The sequence below is a fragment of the Danio aesculapii genome, chromosome 13, assembly GCF_903798145.1.
Source record: "Danio aesculapii chromosome 13, fDanAes4.1, whole genome shotgun sequence".
NCBI classification, from domain to species: domain Eukaryota; kingdom Metazoa; phylum Chordata; class Actinopteri; order Cypriniformes; family Danionidae; genus Danio; species Danio aesculapii.
The window spans coordinates 16,298,872-16,319,826 of NC_079447.1; the positions used below are offsets into that span (position 1 = coordinate 16,298,872).

At 35.7% G+C, this 20,955-nt stretch overlaps 1 protein-coding gene across 1 annotated transcript in view; it reads left to right on the forward strand.

Moving 5' to 3' along the window:
- syne2b (spectrin repeat containing, nuclear envelope 2b) overlaps positions 1-20,955 on the forward strand; it is a 200,381-nt gene that overhangs the window by 155,638 nt on the left and 23,788 nt on the right. The window contains exons 114-121 of the mRNA XM_056471431.1: positions 8,285-8,447; positions 11,565-11,752; positions 11,837-11,987; positions 12,128-12,310; positions 14,026-14,163; positions 16,457-16,651; positions 17,356-17,653; positions 19,218-19,286. Of these exons, the coding sequence (XP_056327406.1) occupies positions 8,285-8,447; positions 11,565-11,752; positions 11,837-11,987; positions 12,128-12,310; positions 14,026-14,163; positions 16,457-16,651; positions 17,356-17,653; positions 19,218-19,286 (1,385 nt within the window). The remainder of the gene's footprint in view (positions 1-8,284; positions 8,448-11,564; positions 11,753-11,836; positions 11,988-12,127; positions 12,311-14,025; positions 14,164-16,456; positions 16,652-17,355; positions 17,654-19,217; positions 19,287-20,955) is intronic.

The following is a 20,955-nucleotide window of genomic DNA, read 5'->3' on the forward strand; positions in this document are numbered from 1 at the left end:
TATTAAACTTACACACTGCACCTTTAAAGTTATAAGCTGCGCCCCAAATGGCACACTTTACACTATGCACTTATGCACTATGCACTGACACACTCAGCAGCATAGTATATGTATGTAGTGTTGTCCCAAATGGAACACTAATGTTTTTACTAAGCGGAAATTCAAACCATTCCCTGATGACGTTTGATGGTCGCCAAATTAGTGAAATAAATGGCTAAAGTACCAAATAATAGCTGCCATGAGTATAACCGCATTCACCATCAGGAGGCATGATAATCACTCTCGTAGGAGAATTTTGCTTTCACAATCCGAAATAAATAAAGTAATCCAACATGTACGACCGATAGCTCCACTCCTTCCACTACGTGAGCAAAGCTGTGGTTGTTGAGTGCATGAAGTGTCCAACAGTCCAAACTTAATTTTACCGATTGAATGAGTGCATCATCTGGGTAATTAAAGTGCACTTATTATTTTTAGAGTTTTCAGTGTGAATGCGCTACTTACACTATTTATACTACAAAATGGAGTAGAATAGTGCACAAGTATACCATTTGGGATGCACCTATACTGAATGTTGAACCTCAATTGGTTATTATTACAAATAATAATATTGAAGAGTCATGGATAGTTTTTTAAAATTTTATTTGTGCTTTTCTCTTAATTCTGCATATAATAGTACGGCCCAATGGTATGACTGGCTAACATATTTAAAAATATTTCAAACGTATCTAAAACTGTCAAAATGTAAGGTTTGCTGCCTCCCGTTGCACTGCCATTGCATTCTATTTATGAAGAAAATTAAAAAGCGTTGCAGTGTTTGTGTGCTCTGCTTTTTTTTTTTTTTGAGGTAATTAGTCTGCCATTATTACTGAAATGTGTATCACAAATACAAAGAGTGAAGCTGATTGGTTGGTTGTTGTCACATGACTTTTCTAAAAGTTAAAATGTTTTCAACATGGGCCTTGACGCTCAATTTACAATTTCCATTTGAAATAATGAGTACACAAAACATACAATATGTGAACAGCCCCTAAATCCCTTATAAGTGGATGGATGCTGCTGTAATTTAGGTAAAAACAACACGTAAATGCTACATTTAATGATCTTTAAAAATAATCATAATAGTCACTCAGACTTGTGTGGGGTGACATTGCTGTCAGAAATCCTGCATCAAATCCATGCTTTTTCTAAATTGCAATAACAACAGGTAATTACAACAGGTAAAAATACAAACAGATAGAAGTAATGTACAAACAATACAAGTTTTACTTTCTTGAGAATATAACAAGAGAAATGTGACAATTTAAAAGAAATATAATAAAGGTAAAGCAAAAGAAAGACAATGAGAAAGAAAAAGAAACAACAAATAAATGAGGGCACATAAAAAAATAATACGAATTAATGCAGAATATTAAATAGAGCACATATTTTTTATGTTTTAATTGCTTACTTGTTATGAGACTATGTGATGGTTTTTAAGTACAGTTACAATCTAATCAAATCCATGCTTAATTGAAGTTATTATCTACTGAGAAAGCTTTTTTGTTTGGTTTCTGTGTGGACATGCTTGGACTTTTATTATGTACCTATTGATGGGTGATATGGTCAGCATGTGTAGGTGGGTGGAGCTAAACAGACAGTGATGTAGAAGCAGGAGTTTAGGATCTGGCCATAAAAACACAGGCATTTTCAAAATCGCAGCTTTTTCTATGTAAACTAGTTGCATATAAATCCAGTATCTGGTGACTGGAACTAAAACTTTTTAAAAACTGCTGCCAGGGTGAATTTTTCTGAAACTTCTGTTAAATAGTTGTAGTATGGCCAGTGAAAACTTCTACCTCGTAATATCAGGGTTCATGGCCTTTGTTTGATGTCAGATTGTGCGCTGCAATTTTTTTGCAGGTTTCTAGTATGACAGCATGACTTTATAGGGGTTGTATCACCACCTGTCTGTTTGGCATGCTGCTGAGAGTGCATCATACTAGTGTGTTTTTGCATTTGTACTGTATGTGGACAGAGTTTTTTAAAATACAAATGTACATGTGGACATGGCATTACTCTTCTATAATTAAGTGGCACACTTTTTTTTAATATAGGCTGTTTGAGAAGTAAGTTTAATGTGTAAAGGAATTTAAATATTTTGACCCATTAAATGACCCATTAAATATTTTTGTTGCGTTTTTAAACAAAACATAAGTCAAAATATGAGGCGGCACCCTGGCTCAATGGTTAGCACTGTCGCCTCACAGCAAGAAGATTGCTAGTTGGAGTCCCAGTTGGCATTTCTGAGTTTGCATGTTCTCCCCATGTTCGTGTGGGTTTCCAAAATTGGCCGTAGTGTATGAGTGTGTGTGTCAATGTGAGAGTGTGTAGGTGTTTCCTGGTGCTGCTTTGTGTCTGTAAGGGCATTCGCTGTGTAAAACATATGCTGGAATAGTTGGCGGTTCATTCCGCTGTGGCAACCCCTGATAAATAATGGAAAATGAATGAATGAATGAAGTTAAAATATTCAGTCGGTCCAAAACATAAGGCAAAGATATAAGAAGTGTCCCAAATGATTGCACCAAATTATGCACTATACACTACACACTTAAGGCACAATCCCTATTATGATGACTAGGACTGCTACTGTATGTGCATTGTAGTGTAAGTTTTCTCCTCAAGTGATTACTAGTGAAGTTCTCTCACCTGTTGCTTAGAGAAACACAGTGTTCCTCTGGGATTGAGAAGCACTTCGGGTTAGGTTTGAATTTAATTAGCTTTAGCCCATGGAACATAATCTCAGACACCAGGGGACTACAACACATGTAGGTGTCCTTGTTTAAACTCACATAATAGGTAGACACACACATACTGCATTTCCTTGATTTCCCTTTTTACATGGTTTTGTTGACAGTGATTCTGTGTAAAGTACATGCTGTCAAACCTGCTCAGCTACAAGTAATTACTACCTGTTAATAGTTCACAAGTTCTGCCCATTCAGGCTCACCCTCAATGTCCATAATGCTACAAACAGCAGACCCAAAGGTGTTTGCCCACTAAAGCCATAATTACCATGGTCCATCTGCAAACATCCTTTATTATTCATTTATTTTATGAGGTATGCGATTACAGTTAGTGTATGTCTTATTAATACCTACAGAATGTGTACAAAATACTATTAGTCTATAGATTCAGCAGATCATTTTAAATTAATAAAAGCATTTAGGTAGCATTGCATACACATCATATCAGGTAGATTGTTATCTTATTGTTGATTGATCCATAAAACCAGAAGGTCCAAATACTGTTTGCCTAACATTTCAACAGAGCCTGTTTTTAATTAGTAAAATCATGTTAGTTATGGGGCAGCATGGTGGTACAGTGGGTAGCACAATCACCTCACGACAAGAAGGTTGCTGGTTCGAGCCCCGGCTGGATTAGTCTGCAATTCTGGTTTGCATGTTCTCCCTGTGTTCACGTGGGTTTCCTCAGGGTGCTCCAGCTTCCCCCACAAATGGTATAGGTGAATTGGGAAAGCTAAATTGTCTGTTGTGTGTGAGTGGGTTGCTACTGGAAGGGCATCTGCTGCATAAAACATAATAAGTTAGTGGTTCAATCTGCTGTGGTGACCTCAGATTAATAAAGGGACTGAGCAGAAAAGAAAATGAATGAATGAATGAATGAATGAATGAATGAATGAATATTAGTCATGTTGGTAGGAAAAGCAGGTAAGTAGCTAACTAGTGTGTATTAGCTGTTGGTTAATTATTACCAGAAGGTGTCCAAATGACTATTTGTCTAAAGTTTCAACAGATTATTTGAATTGTTAAAATGTAACATTAGTTACTTATTTAGTTGGTAGGTAGGTAGGTAGGTAGGTAGGTAGATAGATAGATAGATTGATAGATAGATAGATAGATAGATAGATAGATAGATAGATAGATAGATAGATAGATAGATAGATAGATAGATAGATAGATAGATAGATAGATAGATAGATAGATAGATAGATAGATAGATAGATAGATAGATAACAAACACACCCTTTCGGTTAACGGTTAATCAATTATTATGAGCATCCCTAATATATATATATATATATATATATATATATATATATATATATATATATATATATATATATATATATATATATATATATATATATTAGGGATATATATATATATTAGGGATATATATATTATACACATTCATCAATCCATAATACCACACTGACTATCTGTTTAATAGTTTTAAAAGATATAGTTATAGATAAAAATAGTTTAAAATATAGAAAAAGTTGAAAATATGAGGATCTGCATTGTCCGCATTGTAAATGACACATCTCTCGGCCATTCAGTGAGAGGGGGAGAAAGAGAGAGAGGGGGTTGAATATGAGTGAGGGACGACTGGAGGGGGAGAGAAATGTATACCACAGCTTCCAGTCTGTGAGGAAAGCGAGTGTGTGTGAGATCAGCTACAGCCGTTCAAACATGCTAACGCTAACACGGGAGAGCCATGGAGCCTCACCAGTTTGCGAGTAAGTGTTTTCTAATTGCATGCACAGGACTGTCCTGAAAGCATGCATGCATGTGTATGTGATGGGGGGATGGGCAGTGTGTTTGTCAGGCTGTGTGTTCCATGGCTAACACTAGCTTCGCTGCAAGACTGGTCAGATTCTGCTTTCCATGGAAACACTTGTTTCCAGGGAGGATGTGCATGATTCGGATGTGAAGATGGTGCATCTGTGCAATCCTAAACAGATATGGCTATGAAAAGCATGCATCTAGTATCATGCACTGTGTATAGAATCATGCAGTGACAATGATTTAGATATATGCAAGATTTATTTGTGTAGTATTTCTCAGCTTTTTAAGGCTTGCTCAAATTGATGTGATACAGAAAACACTTGTTTCATTGCCCTTCTCTGGCTTATTTTATTGCACAGATGCTAATGTGCTTGTTATTTTATTAACTGTATTTTTTGTTCGTGTTAATATAACTAGTGCTCTTATTTGTCGCAGTGAGAATTAATCTAATTATTTGATTCAGGACATTACTGTCATGTGCACTTGAGTTGTTGTATGATGTCACTTCTTCCACATCAGCACTCTGGTTTGTTTTGGTCGGGCCTCCATTGGAACGGTCACGTGATTATGAAGGAATGCCACCATCCTCTTAGTCACATGACGTCACTCTTGTAGTGTGTGAAATACTTGTACATGCTCAGACATTTTCAGTGGGTTGAATGGAGTTTGACAGACATGATGTGGGTCAGCGCACACTCACAAGGAGCAAAAAAAAGCCTTTTGTCCTTTTGTCTTTGTAAACCTTGCTGTAATAGAATGACATTAGGTCAGGGAATGATTACTTTTTGTGTGAATTGTTCCTCAAACATCACACAGATCAAAACTAGTGTACTAGAAGTCGTGTGTGAATTCATTATTTTCTGATTTCTAGTAGCACAAAAGAAATTATCTATTTTTTACAAAGGGGAAATATGTTTTTTTAGCAATAACTTTGGACAGATGATGATGTGTTTATTCAGTCCTAGCAGGATTTTCCAGGAACTTTTTATATATATATATATATATATATATATATATATATATATATATATATATATATATATATATATATATATATATATATATATATATATATATATATATATATATATATATATTTGTGGCATAAAATATCTAATTATGTGATGGGATTCTTAAAACTTACTGGATTATTTCCTTTATTCCTTTAGTTTTTCCATAAAAATACACACAAACTTGTAAAAAAAAATATCTTTTTTTATCTCAAGAACCACTAGACTTGCAAGATCCTGGAGGGAGTTATTAATGCATTTTAATTGAATTTTTATTTTTTTATGTTTAACAGCCAAGTTTCTGGTAAAAAAAAATACATTGAAAGTTCCACTAATCTGTGAAATGTGATGAGAATATTATATATAGTATAGAGAATAATATATATATATTTATATTTATATATATATATTCTATTTGCATTGACTTAGGGGACTGTTGTTATTTACTTTAATTACATTAGTGTAAGTTAGGGATTGGGCGATTATTCAGAAAGTAATCGATATCGACATTCAGAACCTATAATCGATCAAATTTTTCCAGGTTGGTTTTTTCAATTACTTTTCCTACCGTGTGTGGAGTCACCTGATCTTGCTTAGCTGATTTATACTTCTGCATTGAGCACATGCGTATGGTCCAGCGCAGCCTTCGCACAGTCACATACCCACGCACCTATTAAAATAAGTAACTACACAACGCATAGCGCAAGTTCTGTGATTGGTCAGTTTGTTAGCAGTGACGAGTGTGGGCGATACTGAAAGCGGCGAGAGAACAGCGGGCCCGATTGAGTGAGTGTTTACAAATGTCAAGTCCCATGGAGAAGCTCCAGTTTGAAAATTTTGTTTTGGGTTTACCTTATGATTAAAGTTGTTGCACGTCCGCCGGAATGAACGAGTTCGAGCTACTTGTACAGTAAGGCAACATTCAGAAAAAACAAAACACCTGCGAAGAAACTCGACACAGAAGAACATAAAAACCAGTGGTGTAACGAGTACTGAAAAATCTTATTCAAGTAAAAGTACCGTTACTTGACCAAAAATATAGTGCAAGTAGAGTAAAAGTATCTGTTGTAAATCGTACTCAAAATATGTGTAAAAAGTAGCTCTTTTTAAAGTAATCAAAAGTAGTGAGTATTAAGCTGTGAATGCTGATGTGTTTATATGCAATATGTGCATGTGTGTGTGTAAACGTAACATTCTGTAGTGCATTTAGTTATTGTTTAAGACTATTTGGCAATTTCATCCCAGCAGGCACAGGACATCAACCTGATGTCAGATTGATATTGTACCGCAACGTTGTGGGATGTTGTATTTTGTTTGGAAAGAAAATTGGGTTGACGTCAGAATCCAACGTCAGGCCAACATCATTTTGGTTACTTTCCAATGCAACCTAAAAACAACCAAATATTAAAGTCTAATGATGTTACAGCTTAAAGTTGTGTGGACGTTACCAATATGACGTCTATCAGATGTTGAATTTTTGTTGGTCACTTTCCAATACAACCTAAAATCAACAAATCAACATCATTTCACATTGTTATTGGATGTCAAAATGGCATTGTCCTTAAACACTAACGACCTAAATCTAACCTAATATTAATGTCTTACGACGCTTTGTGTCTGCTGGCATCAGTGACATGCAATCCAAACAGTCTCTTGGTTGTTTCATGTAAAGATTTTGGACATCTTTTTGGACACTTTTAATGCTTTCAAATAGTTTGCTGCAATTATAAAGAGCCCATGTCTTGGAAATGTTCAATATGATGCGATTTACTATCTGTGTGATTTGACTGGACCAGAATAGCAGGACTGATTTTTCTACTTAGCCAGTCGCCAAAGACAAGAAAAATAAAGTAGTGACTGCAGGTTGAAGGAAAGTAGGGGAGTAAAAGTATCAATACAGCACTAAAAATGTACTCAAGGGAAAGTAACAGTACATATTTTTAAAAACTACTCAAATACAGTAATTTCACTATTTGTAATTTGTTACTTTACATCACTGATAAAAACCCGCTGCCAGTTAGTGTTTCAGAAGTGTTAATGCAGAGCAACACAAACAGTATGCAGAAGTATAAATGCACAGCTATGTGTAAGGCAGGCGCTGTGGGTCATGATGATCACGTTCAAAAGAAAAAAAGTGACAGTTCATTTTAGGCGTTGTGTGTTATTATTTAAGTTGTTCAACTTTGATGTTCACAGATAGTAGATAGTGTGTTTTTCCGTCAATTATTTTAAAATCAAGTAGTGCACCCTTCATTCAAAAAATCTCTCACTTGTAATATGTGAGCTTATTAACTGTACAAAACTTGTCAGTGAACTTTGAGGACAAAAAAAATATTAATAAAATAATCGGTTATTAATCGTAATCGAGTTAAAATGTTCAGTGAATCAAGATTTAGATTTTAGGCCAACTCTCCCAGCCCTAGTGTAAGTTTAAAGTTTATGTTGCACTGTGATTGGCCACTGTTTTACAGAAAGGCAAATGCCCAACTAATGAGAAGTATTAAATACTGAGCAAATTAGCTATGCACAAATATCTGTGTAAAAGACTTTGTAGTTTATGTAATAATTAATATTCATACTACAGATTTTCATCGATTGAAAGCTTGATCTGGAACAAGATAAAATAGTAATGCAGCATTAACTGTTCTATTGAATACCAGCAAAGATTTCAAAATGAAGACAGTCTGTCTGATTTTATTTCAGGGTGAGGAAGCTGAAGGAGACACTGGTGACAGTACAGCAGCTGGATAAAAACATGAGTAATCTGCGTACCTGGCTTTCCCGTGTTGAAGGTGAACTGGCAAAACCTGTCATCTACAGCATCTGCCACAATGAGGAGATCCAGCGCAAACTAGCAGAGCATCAGGTAATCACTGCAGCTAATGTAATATATACAGAACAATAAAGGTGATTTAATTCGATATGAACTTACAATGAAGAGTTGTATTTTTAAAAACTAACCTTTTATTTATAAAGTAAAAACATATTTAAGGTGTCGTTTAATGAATACCTAGGCTTAGCTGAATAATAAGATTTCAGTATCCGGAAGTGGCGTACTATGAGGCTCAAACACTAATGTTTTCTTGGTTTCATGTGATCCCACAAGTGTAAAATCATGGTAAAAACAGGCCACGTTTCAGAACAAAACACTGATTCGAATGAGCATCAGTGTTGGGCAAGCTACAATGAAAAATGTAGTGAGCTAAGCTATTAGCTACTCTTCTTAAAATGTAGCTTAACTACACTAAAAGCTACCGTTTGGGAAATGTAGCAAGTTAAGCTAAAAGCTACATGACAAAAGTAGCTTAGCTACATCTAAACTAATTTTGCAATTTTCATTTTTAAACCGAAGCAACTTAAATCCTAGTCAATCATGTGTTAGAGATCAATAAAACTGCCAATGAAACATATAAGGCAGTTCAATTATTTACTGCAAATAATATTGTACTAAACAGAAACAAATTATATATAAGAGCAAAACCAAAAAATCCAATAAAACTAGGTGTTACACGTATAAAATACTATAGTAATTTATAGTAAAGGGAAATATTTAGGAATAAACATTTTATTGTACCATATATATATGCATAATGTAGTATCATTACTAACTATCACGAACTAATAGTAATTACCATAGTGTACTTTAGCTTTTACTACAGTAAACTATTAATATATTTACAACAAATTAATTTGAGTACTTTACTGTTGTGTAGTTCAAAAACATTATAGTACTTACTCTAAATTACTAAAGTATTTTTTGAGCACAGCATCAGAATTATCGTTATTGCATCTTAAAATATACTTCTCGAGGTATGCTAACGAGGAATCCTGCTTCAGAAATAACACCTGTCCCTCAGTCATCTTTTCATCAAGCAAATTTCTCGTGTTAGCCTAAATAGTTGGCAGCATCACCGACCGGAGCAAGAGGTGACAGTAACGCACCAAAAAGTTTGTTGTCAACCACCATAAAACAGGAAGAAGAAGAAATCGTCATTCTCACCATCATATGGATTTACTTTCATCGGTTAGGCATCAGCCTCACAGCTCCATGAATGTCAGTGCCGTCACGTATTGATCCGCGATTAGTAAATGTAGCTTGTGTGCGACTCTTATTTTGAAAACAAGACAGGCTTTAAGGAAGCATAAGCAGTTCTTTGGGTGCTTTCACACTAGCATATTTGGTCCACACTCGGGTTCGTTTGACGTCAGAGTACGGTATGTTTAGCTAGTGTGAAAGTTGTCTTCTAAACTCAGGTGTGTACCAGTGAACCGTACCCCTGAGTCCCCCTGAAAGAGGTGGTCTGGGGTACGGTTCATGCAAACTCTGTTACAGTTCACTTCTGATATTGATCCAATCGTACCAAATAACGGAAGTGAACCGCCAACTGTACAACAAACTTTAGTTTTTCTAAGGTCATTCGTGTGTGTTTGTCTGTGTATCACATACCTTGGCGACAAGCGCGACTGACAGCAGCTTGATGACGCAAGCGTATCGGGGTTCAGAAGGAAAAAAAGACAATGTAAACACATACCAGCCGAGGGGGGCCTATCGAACTTAAGTTCGGACCAGGCGTGTGTGAAACCATCCTTTGAAGCAGGCAGCCATGCATTACCATGGAGTGTCTCATATGTTTATTACTCATAAGAATGCAAAATATATAAGTTTATTATAAATAAGAGGTAAAGAGGTCTGTATAAATATATGTTTTGTTAGTTTAATGTGTATATTGTGAAATTTGTAATGAGGCAACAGACACATGTTAAGTACAATGTCTATGGGCGTACTGACACTATGTACAGTTGCCTTGAACCGGTCCAAAGCACGCTTGTCCCCCCGCACCTACCCCCCCCCACGTCTTCCTTGACGGCCCGCACTCAAATTACATTCGGGCCAGGGCACGCTTAAGTCCTTGATGATGCAATGTTTAGTAAGCACTTTCGCTCAGTACAGTGGAGATTTCTTTAGTTATATCGGTTTAGTCGTTTGGGATGCAGTGACACACAGTCAGATATTTCGTCAAACAGATCAGCCACTGTTGACGCTCATAAACAATCATAAAGTCCTCTTGCTGCAGGTATTAGGAAGTTTGCTGATGGTGCAGCTGTTGTGCAGTGAGAGGTTTGTATCGTTAATAATCTATGACAGTTTGCGTTCATTGAACAGTAAGAATGATTAATAAATCCATATGAAACAGTCCCTTAAAAGTCACTTCTCGTCTTCAGTTTCGGGCTCTGGCACCCTTGCACTCACACTACAAGCGTACCACGCCAAAGCCCAAGTGAACCGCGCTCTGGCACACCTCTCCCAATCGGGCCAGCCAAGTGAACCATGCCTGAGCCCAATTCAGAGCACTCACACTTTTGAAACAATCCGGGAAACGGGCCTGGGCACGGTTTGGATAGCGTAGTGTGAGTAGGCCTTATGTGTTTAATCCACGTTTATGCATTGAGTCATATCACTCAGCTCTTACTGTGATTTCTCTGGATTGAAATTTGTTGATGTTGAGGTTGATATTCATTCTTGCCTGTGTCTTCATATAAATTAAATCCAAAAAATGCAACTCTAAATACCTCTCTGTTGGTCCCTTTTTGTCAATACACTGTCATGTGTGTGTGTGAGTGTCAATCACTGACTTGAGCTGCTTGAGCGTCAGAGTAGAGCTCTTTAATATTCACCAGCCTTCAAAATATGGTCAAAACCAACCCTATCATATTAGGGACAATCCAAGAGTTAGAAATTCACTCGTAAAACCATTTCTGGAGAATGTTTGCACTTTCCTAAGCCACATGATAGCTTTCTATTCAGATATCAAAGAACAATTAAACATATTGTATGCATTCTATGGCACCTTTAATAAACCCGCTTGCTCATTGAATGTTTATGTTTGTTGCTGAATGAACTAAAGTTATCTAATAGAACCATACCATCAGTCTTACAATTTTTTGGCATCTTCCAGAGTGTGATTGTGTTTGTATCCTCTAGGACTTGCAGAGAGACATTGAACAGCACACAGAGGGTGTAGCGTCTGTTCTGACACTGTGTGACGTTTTGCTTCATGATGCGGATGCTTGTGGAAGTGATGGAGAGAACGACTCCATTCAGCAGACCACACTCAGCCTGGATCGTCGCTGGAGGAACATATGCGCCATGTCCATGGAGAGAAGAATGAGGTCAAAATCCACTTATTTATTAATGGAACTTAATAAATTTCCATTCGTTTTTCTGACACCTGTACTCTATACTGTCCCCTGCAGGATTGAGGAGACATGGCGCCTATGGTGCAAGTTCCTAGACGATTATGCACGTTTTGAAGAGTGGCTGAACACGGCAGAGCGAACAGCAGCCAACCCCGCCACCAAAGACGTACTCTACACCTGTGCTAAAGAGGAGCTCAAAAAGTTTGAGGTTTGATTTTATTTAGTTCATCATAGTGTAGTATATGAAATAACAGCAGAAGTACTGTAGATACTTCAGCAGTGAATGTTAGATTTGTGATTATCTGATGAATAGATTAAAAAAGTTTTTTTAAACATGCACACATGCAGGCATTTCAGCGCCAGGTCCACGAGCGGTTGACACAACTGGAACTGGTGAATAAACAATACCGACGTCTGGCGCGAGAGAACCGGACTGATGGAGCCAGTAAACTTAAGCTGATGGTACATGAGGGAAACCAGCGCTGGGATACACTACAGAAGAGAGTGGCCGCTGTGCTTCGCAGGTTAAAGGTCAGACAATTACATCTGTCCATAAGTCTGTAGTAGGATTGCACGGTTTACCAGTACTATGGTTGTATCGTGATACTATGGCTCCAAAATACTGGCGGTGCCACTGTAGTTTGTAAATGGTAGTATCGTCATTAACAGTCTATCTACAATAGATAATGTTGCATTTGGAAAAGTCACTAAAATGCTCACACGTTTTTTTGTTTGCAACAATAGACCATTTTATTTTAATAGTCTGTGGAGCCCTTTAAGGTTGCACATTTTCTGATGTTTGCTGACTTGTCAAATGCACACCTGAATCGGTTCATTTCGGTTCCTGTCAATATGATTTGGTAGCTACAACAACCGCAGCAATCTCTTAAAAAGAATGACTCACTAAGTGAAATTTTGAGTTATTTTGCATTGTTACCTGATAAGACAGATAAAAAAAATAAAAAAAACAATAAATGAAAAACCCAAAATAGCAACAGGAAACATTGAAACAATTTTTGATCACTTCATATAGCCTAATTTTGTTGGAACATTGGACAAATTCAGTTTGGTATAATTTGTATCTTTATTTTAACATATTTTTTATTAGCCAGTTATTTACAAAATAAACCAAAAGAATAAATAAATTTTAGGTGAAGTGATGTACAAGTAATACTTTTTTCAATAATAAGGGAATTATGAAATGATTCAAGTAGACCTAATATAACATGTAAAACATAGTATTTCTGACAATTTTCTTTATAATTTAAGTTATGAATTACAGTATCGAAATACTATTTGGTATCGTGATACTTCAGCTGGTATAGTATCGTAAGATGAATTAATGGTATCGCGACAACCCTAGTCTGTAGTACTTTTTTTAAAGACATTAAGAACATACTCTATTAAGAAACCATTCATGTGAGACTGAACACTGGAGAAATGATTGATAAAATTCCTAAGTTTTGGAATAAAATGTTTGTAAAATGTTTCTCTTTTTATCTCAAGAACCACTGGACTCGAAAATTCCTGGATTGACCGTTATTCTAGCATTTTAATTACATTTTTTTTTTTAACAATCATGTTTAACCTCCAAGTTTCTGGGGAAAATGTAAATTACATTTCATGTTAAAAGTTCCACCAAACTTTGAAATGTGATTGATAAATGAGATTTATTTATTTGCATTACCTCATGGGACAGGTTGTGATTTGCCTTAAATACATAAGTATAAGGTTAAACTTTGTTGCACTGCTGTTTTGCATATTGGCCACAGAAAGGGAAATGCGCAACTAATAAGCAGTAGAAAAAATAGCTATGCACCAATATTTGAGTAAAAGACTGTAGTTTATGTAATGATTCCTATTTATACTACAAATTGAGCATTTCTATGTCAATAATAAATTACATGTGTTCAAATATAAACAAGAAATTGTATTAATATTTCAGAATATTGCTGTACTAGCTGGATGTTTGATCAAATAAATGCAGCCTTTTTAAATGAGATTCCTTGAAAACTTTTCTGAAATAACCTTTTGAACTATGTCCTAAATATTAAGTTTTCGGATACTGGCTGGTTTGGCACTTAATAAATACCTGCAAAAATGTTAAAATTAATTGCATCTGTGACCTTCAAACCTGTGTTACATAAATGTGCTCTGCTTTTCATTTCCATGAAAAAAATTGTACTTTTCTCTCTGTAAAAGCTCAAATTTGCTAAAATGTTATAAAATGCTTCTCCTCTGTGCAGCACTTCACATCTCAGCGTGAAGACTTTGAAGGAACGAGGGAAGGGATTTTAGTCTGGCTGACTGAGATGGACCTTCAGCTCACCAATGTGGAGCATTTTTCTGAGAGCGATATCCATGAAAAGATGCGTCAACTAAATGTCAGTACCCTCTGTTATGTAAAAAAGTTTTAAGAACTCTAAAAACTCTTTGGAGTCTGAGGTGTTTTTGGGACTTGGAACATTTAAAATGTTCTGAGATATGTGTTTATTTTGAGGCGTCACGGTGGCGCAGTGAATAGCATGATCGACTCACAGCAAGAAGGTCGCTGGTTCGAGCCTCGGCTGGGTCAGTTGGCATTTCTGTGTGGAGTTTGCATGTTCTCCCCGTGTTCACGTGGGTTTCATCCTGGTGATCCGGTTTCCCCCACAAGTCTAAAGACATGCGGTATAGGTGTATAGATGTTTCCCAGTGATGGGTTGCAGCTGGAAGGACATCCACTGCGTAAAACATATGCTGGATGAGTTGGTGGTTCATTCTGCTGTGGCGACCTCAGAATAATAAAGGGACTAAGCCGAAAAGAAAATGAATGAATGAAGATGTGTTTATTTCAGTTAAAGAAATGTGTCAACATTTACATACCGTCCACTTGTTTCAAACCTGCATGATTTTCTTTATTTTGTTACAAAAGAAGACATTTTGAAGAATGTTGGAAACCGATATCTATTGACACCCATAATAGGAATAAAAAATGCTATGAAAGTCAATAATTACCATTCTTCAAAACATGTTGTGTTCAAAAGGTCTTTCAATCCCCTGAGCCTCTCATTTATCTACATATGAAGATATTTTAGATGAAATCCAAGAGCTCTCTCATAGACATAGACAACAATAGTTATGAGACATTCAAAGTTCACAAAATTAACTAAAAACATTGTCAAAATATTCCTTTTGACTTCAGTGGTTTAATTGTAATCATACAAAGCTCTAAGGACACTTTTGTGTGGCAAAAAAGTGAATAAAAAAAGTGAATAAGACTTTTCTCTTCTGTATCTTCTCTCCCACGTCTGGTCAGGGTGCACATTTAATTATGAGCAGTACAAAGCATTGCCACTAGAGTCAGCAGCACATTATGCAAACATGGGATTCACTGTAGTAAATGTGCACTGAGCTGATGCAGAAGACAACTGTCATGGGTGTAGAATGGGGAAAGGAGCGAGGACTCAAATGCAGTAAATAATTTGGGTTCATTAATAATAAAAATAAATCATAAAGCAAAACAAACTACCCAGAGGGAGAAAACATTAACAAAAAAGGCAAAAGCAAACTTGATTGGGCTGGCAGAGAAGTGCAGGGCTGGACATGACAGGATAAGATGATAACGAACTGGCACAGGACAGCAGACTAGAGGAGACTATAAAAGCAGAAACCATTAGCAAAAAAACAGGTGAACTGAATAAACTAATAATGGGTTAACATGGAGGGTGGAACTAGACAGTAGATTTGGAGAGCACATGACACAAAGAGACAACACAAAGCATGTGCTCACGTAAAACACACATGGCCCGAGCGCAACCAGGACGGCACTTGTACAATCACAAGGACAGACAACAGCTATGTTTCCATCCACCTATTTTTATGCGCATTTTGGATATGCACATAACAACGGTTGATGGAAACGCCATGATGCGCATACATTTTTAAAATGCACATAAAAAACTCATGCGCATAACTGAGTAGGATAAACTTTTTTTTTCGATAAGAAAAGATGCGCATAAACTACGATGGAAACACTTTTACTGAACAAATTTCAGTATGCGCATTAAAAAAGGTCATGTGATTTACTTATAAGAGATCATGTGATGAAAATGTACATAAATGGACAAACCAGCAGGCTGAGCACACTGTAAAACATCTGAACTGTTGTTTTGGTCATTCTAAAACGCCTTACCGTTTAAGTATTAGTGTTATTATATTAATGACCTCCAGAATCAAGAGCGTCTGTGCTCTGCGTCTGACCATGTTCTTAAATTTCTGAACTTTGAATGTCTCAAACTGTTCCTGTCTATAGAGCAGGGCTATTCAATTGGTGGCCCGTGGGCTGAACTTGGCTAGCAAGGCTATTTGTTCCAGCCCTTCATAAAGTGTGACCAAGACGTCAAAAATAAACATAACAACCTCCATAACAAATTAATTGAATAGCCCTGCTATAGAGGGTCAGAGAGCTCTGGGATTTCATTTAAATTATTTTAATTTGTGTTCTTAGGATCAACAAGTGTGAGTAACTAATAACAGAATTGTCATCTTTGCATGAACCAATCCTTTCTGACAAGATAGAAACAAGGTTCGGAAATGAGGCCATAAAATATACACTAAGTATTACTTCACATGACTAAGAAATAAGTCAGGACACAGAGTGAGAATGAAGGATCCTTGTGTTTTGTCTTCCTGCAGGCATTTCAGCAGGAGATCACTCTAAACACTAATAAGATCGATGCTCTGATTGTGTTTGGAGAGAATCTAATCCAGAAAAGCGCTCCCCTGGATGCCGTGCTCATTGAAGATGAGCTAGAAGAACTTCACTCGTACTGTCAGGAAGTGTTCGGCAGAGTCGCCCGATTCCACCATCGTCTTATCAGCAGACGCCCGGTAACTCTTTTCACAATAATTATTGTTTCACAGCAGCTTTACAAAAGGTGCACATTATTGTATTAATCAGAAAAGTTAAGGTTATTAGTTACCATAAATGTATTAGTTATTAATTACTTTAACCAATTAACTAGCAGCTAATAGCTTTTAACAGATAAAGTTATTATATATAAACATAGTTAACCTGCAGGTACATTATATAGTATATTGGTAATGTCTATGTGTACATGTTCAATGAAGTGTATTAAGTGTATGTGGTCGATGGTTTGCATCACCTTTTCACATATTTTGGATCTCATCAAGTGGAATGGGCATGCCTAGGTGGAAATAGAGAACAAAGAAAATATGAAGTGTAGCTGCTGTTCATAATTAATTTAAACATATTAAATCCATTGATTTTAGAGATTTTAAATGTCAATGCGAAAATAACGTGCTATAAATGAAAATAGGAGTTATATGAACAAACATATAAAACATAGAAGCAGTAAGACAGGAAGAGTATGTCCTACGGGTGGTTTGTCACCTACATGGAGCACACTCACGCATCCTTTCACACTAGTTTTGAACTGAGAGAGTTTGTCTGAGCCTCGAACATTATCAGGAAGGCTATTCCAGAGTTTAGGAGCCATGTGTGAGAAGGCTCGACCTCCTTTAGTGGACTTTGAATACTGATTTACCTCTTTAATCACTTGCTTTTTTTACAGGTTCTTGAGGAGGAGCGTGAGTTCTCGGACAGAGACACAGATCCAGAGGACTCGGCTGATTTCGGTGGGGTGTGGGAGAGGGAAAGAGAGGAAGAGGAGGCTGCCATGGGCTCTGATGTGTCGTTAACTGTACGTCAAGCCGTTTCACAGCTATTACCGCCTGCTTTGGAGCGATCAGGCCGTGAGACACCTGTCAGTGTGGACTCAATCCCGCTGGAGTGGGATCACACTGTGGATGTGGGAGGATCTTCTTCTCCGGAGGACGATGAGGAGTTGACCTACTACAGCGCTCTGTCAGGTAACTCTTTACTGACTGATCTCTGACAATACTACTTATTTTCTTGGTCTCTGTGTGTGATGGATGAATAATACTACAATTTAGAGTACATTTTCTCCTCTTGTGAAATTTGAATTCTTTTAAAAATATTTCCCAAGTGCTGTTTAACAGAGAAAAGATTTTTTTCATCACATTTTTAAACAATAGTTTTAATAACTCATTTCTAATAGCTACTTTCTTTTGTCTTTAAATTTGATGACAGTATTTTAATAGTTATTTTGTAAGATACTAGCATTCTACCGCTCTTGGGGATTTACACCTAGCTAACTTTAAATAGTAACAGTTCTTGACCCCAGTGAGCTACAAACATAAATTAGGTATCATTGGAAAGAAGACACTTTGAGCTTTACCATGATCCATGTAGAAAGTTTCATGCTAAAAATATGAAGTTATACATTATGAAATAATGAGAAAGAAAATTTGTACTGCTCAATATTTGTTTTTACATAAATGAGCACAGGAAAACATTAATGTAATAACCTAAAAAAAATATACCTAGAAAACCAAGTGTCTTATGAGTTTATATTTCAAATTTGATGAAGATGGCATGCAAAATGAGAATTCTGCTAAAAGTTTTCTGAGACCATATCGGTGTCCTTATTTCCCTCACCGTTATAGGCACTTTCTGAACAGTGACCTTCCCAAACTAAAACAGTAACAGTTACTGAATAATTTGTTCATGTATCTTTGGAAAGGTGAACTTTACAGTTCATGAATCTTTGGAAAGAAGACACTTTAGGCTTTACTATCCATTATCCAGACTTTATAATGCTTAAAACGAAAAAAAAGATGCTTAAACTAGGTTAGTTAGGCTAAGTAGGTAAGCCACTCGACAACAGTGGTTTGTTCTTTAGCCAATTGAAAAAAATATATAATTCTTAAGGGAGCTAATAATGTTGACCTTAAAAATAATAAGATTTAAAAAATAGTTTTTTCCAAACTAAAAGAAATAAGACTTTCTCCAGACTAAAACTATTATAGGAAATTCTATGAAAATGTACATGTTTTTTTTTAACAACACTTGGAGAATATCTGGAAATTAAACTTTCACAGAATATCACTACTCTGTATTCAATTTATTTCTATTAGTAAATAATTCAGAAATACTTTTTATTGAGTTTTAATGTTATTTAAAATGTAAGTTGAACATTGAAATAAAAAATGTATTTAATAATATTAAAATATTACAATTAAAAATGTGCTTGCAGTGGTTTTTGTCAACACTGTTACAAAGCAAAACCAGAAGCTGAGAAACATTTTTTTAGTTCTATGATGGATTTTTAATTGAAAGTTTTATTTTCTCTACAAAATTGATTGCATAAGAACCAAATAAGTCATACGATAAACCTTTATGATATGCTAATAATATATATCTTAACTTTCCTGTCTGTTGTTTGCCGCTTTATTTCTCCATCTGGACCCTTCTGTCTTTTATTTAACACTGTCTTTATCTGTTATTCCTAATGCTCTGCGGTGTCTTACGGTGTCTCTAGATCTGTGTCTGTCTGTCGCTCTTGTGTTCCAGATGTAGAGGTCACTGAAAGCTCTCAGTCTTATGTTAAAGCTACAGCTAAAGCTCTGAAGGCTGTGTCTGGTAGGCTTGAGCCTGCTGCATGCTGTCAGCACATCACATACATGTTTTAGCATGTTTTATTTTTTCATATTTACAGTATATGAACCCAAATGCATACATGCTTGAGTGAATCATTTCCAAATAAAAAAACTGCTTACAGCGCGGCTGCTTAACAAGTTCCTGTCTTTAGCAGCTGCTCATGTCATGCTCTTCAAATCTCCTGATGTTTGTTTTTGTGTTTGCCAAGAATCATCTTCAGCATGTGTTGTTCAGCAAGCGTTCACACAGATGTTTTTGTTTTTTCATAGCACGTGTTGGTTTTTGCGACCAGTGGACTCTTTTCACATTTCTGCAGTTCTCAAAGGCAGATTTTGTTATAGCTGGGTAAACATCTAGAATTGTAATTATGGAAAGTACAACAAATTTCATTCTGGGTTACCAATTACTTCAATATCTAAAGAAAAAAATCCTCTGCTGCTTTCCTTGACTTTGCAAAAGATTAACAAAAGGGTGTTTATAAGACTGACATGGCACCTTCATACTAAAAAACATGACAAAGGTCATCATGACTATAAAATGTTTTACACATGCTTATAACAACTGTTGTTAAGTGTCCTTTGCTCAGTTATGTCAATTTAAATGCAAAGATGACATTGTTGTTGACATAAACAAATACATCATAACATTTCATTGTGTTTGTCATGACAGCTTTAAATTGCCAAGACAACAAAACCTGTCAGTATCTTTATGACAATTTGACAATAGAAATTGTAACACAATATAACGTACATATGTGGACAAAATTGTTAGTACCCTTCCGCTGAAGAAAGAAAACCCACAGTGGGCACTGAAACTGAAAAAAGTAATGATTAATCAAAAATGACTAAAAATAAAGAAATGAAAATCAGATATTGCTTTCGAATCGTGGATCAACAGCAGCATAAAACTAAAGGCTACCAACAATTTTGTCAACGTCTGTAACTTGTCATAAATCTGTCATAAACATGATATAGCAGATTATTGATCAAACTTAAGAAAGTACTTCACTTTATGGTTTAACTTTACATTAAACTGACACGGAATTAATTTTGACATTTTTTCAGTGGAAAAAAAACGAATTTGTCATTAAAATGTCTCATTAAAAGTGTTAATGCTAGTAATTTTAGATCAGCATTATTAATGTATATTTTGATCTCAACTACAATGGTACAAAATAAATTTGTCATTATGTGTACTGAATCCTCTGTCAAATATTTTTGTGTCATGGTTTTGTATCATTTTTCTGTTTTTTTTTTTTTTTTTAAATGTCATAAATAAGATAAACAGGCATTAGAAAGATAAGTTAAATCATCCAATAAAAATAATAATCATTTAAAAAAATACATGTATAAAAAGAATGTATTTCATTTGGCACTTTATTATTTCTAAATGACTGGCTTGTCATTGACAAAGACACTTAAGGCTTATGTTATATTTGTTTATGTCAAGTTATTATCTCAAGACATCTCAAACAATGTCATCTTTGCATTTAAAGACATAGCTGAGCTCTTGAATAACACTTTATGAGAATTATCATGCATGCATAAGACCTCCATATTCATGACGTGTGTCATGTTGTGATTATTAAAATCTCAAGACAGTCTTATGATAACCACTTCAAGTAAACTGTTACCAAAAAAAAACTTCCAGT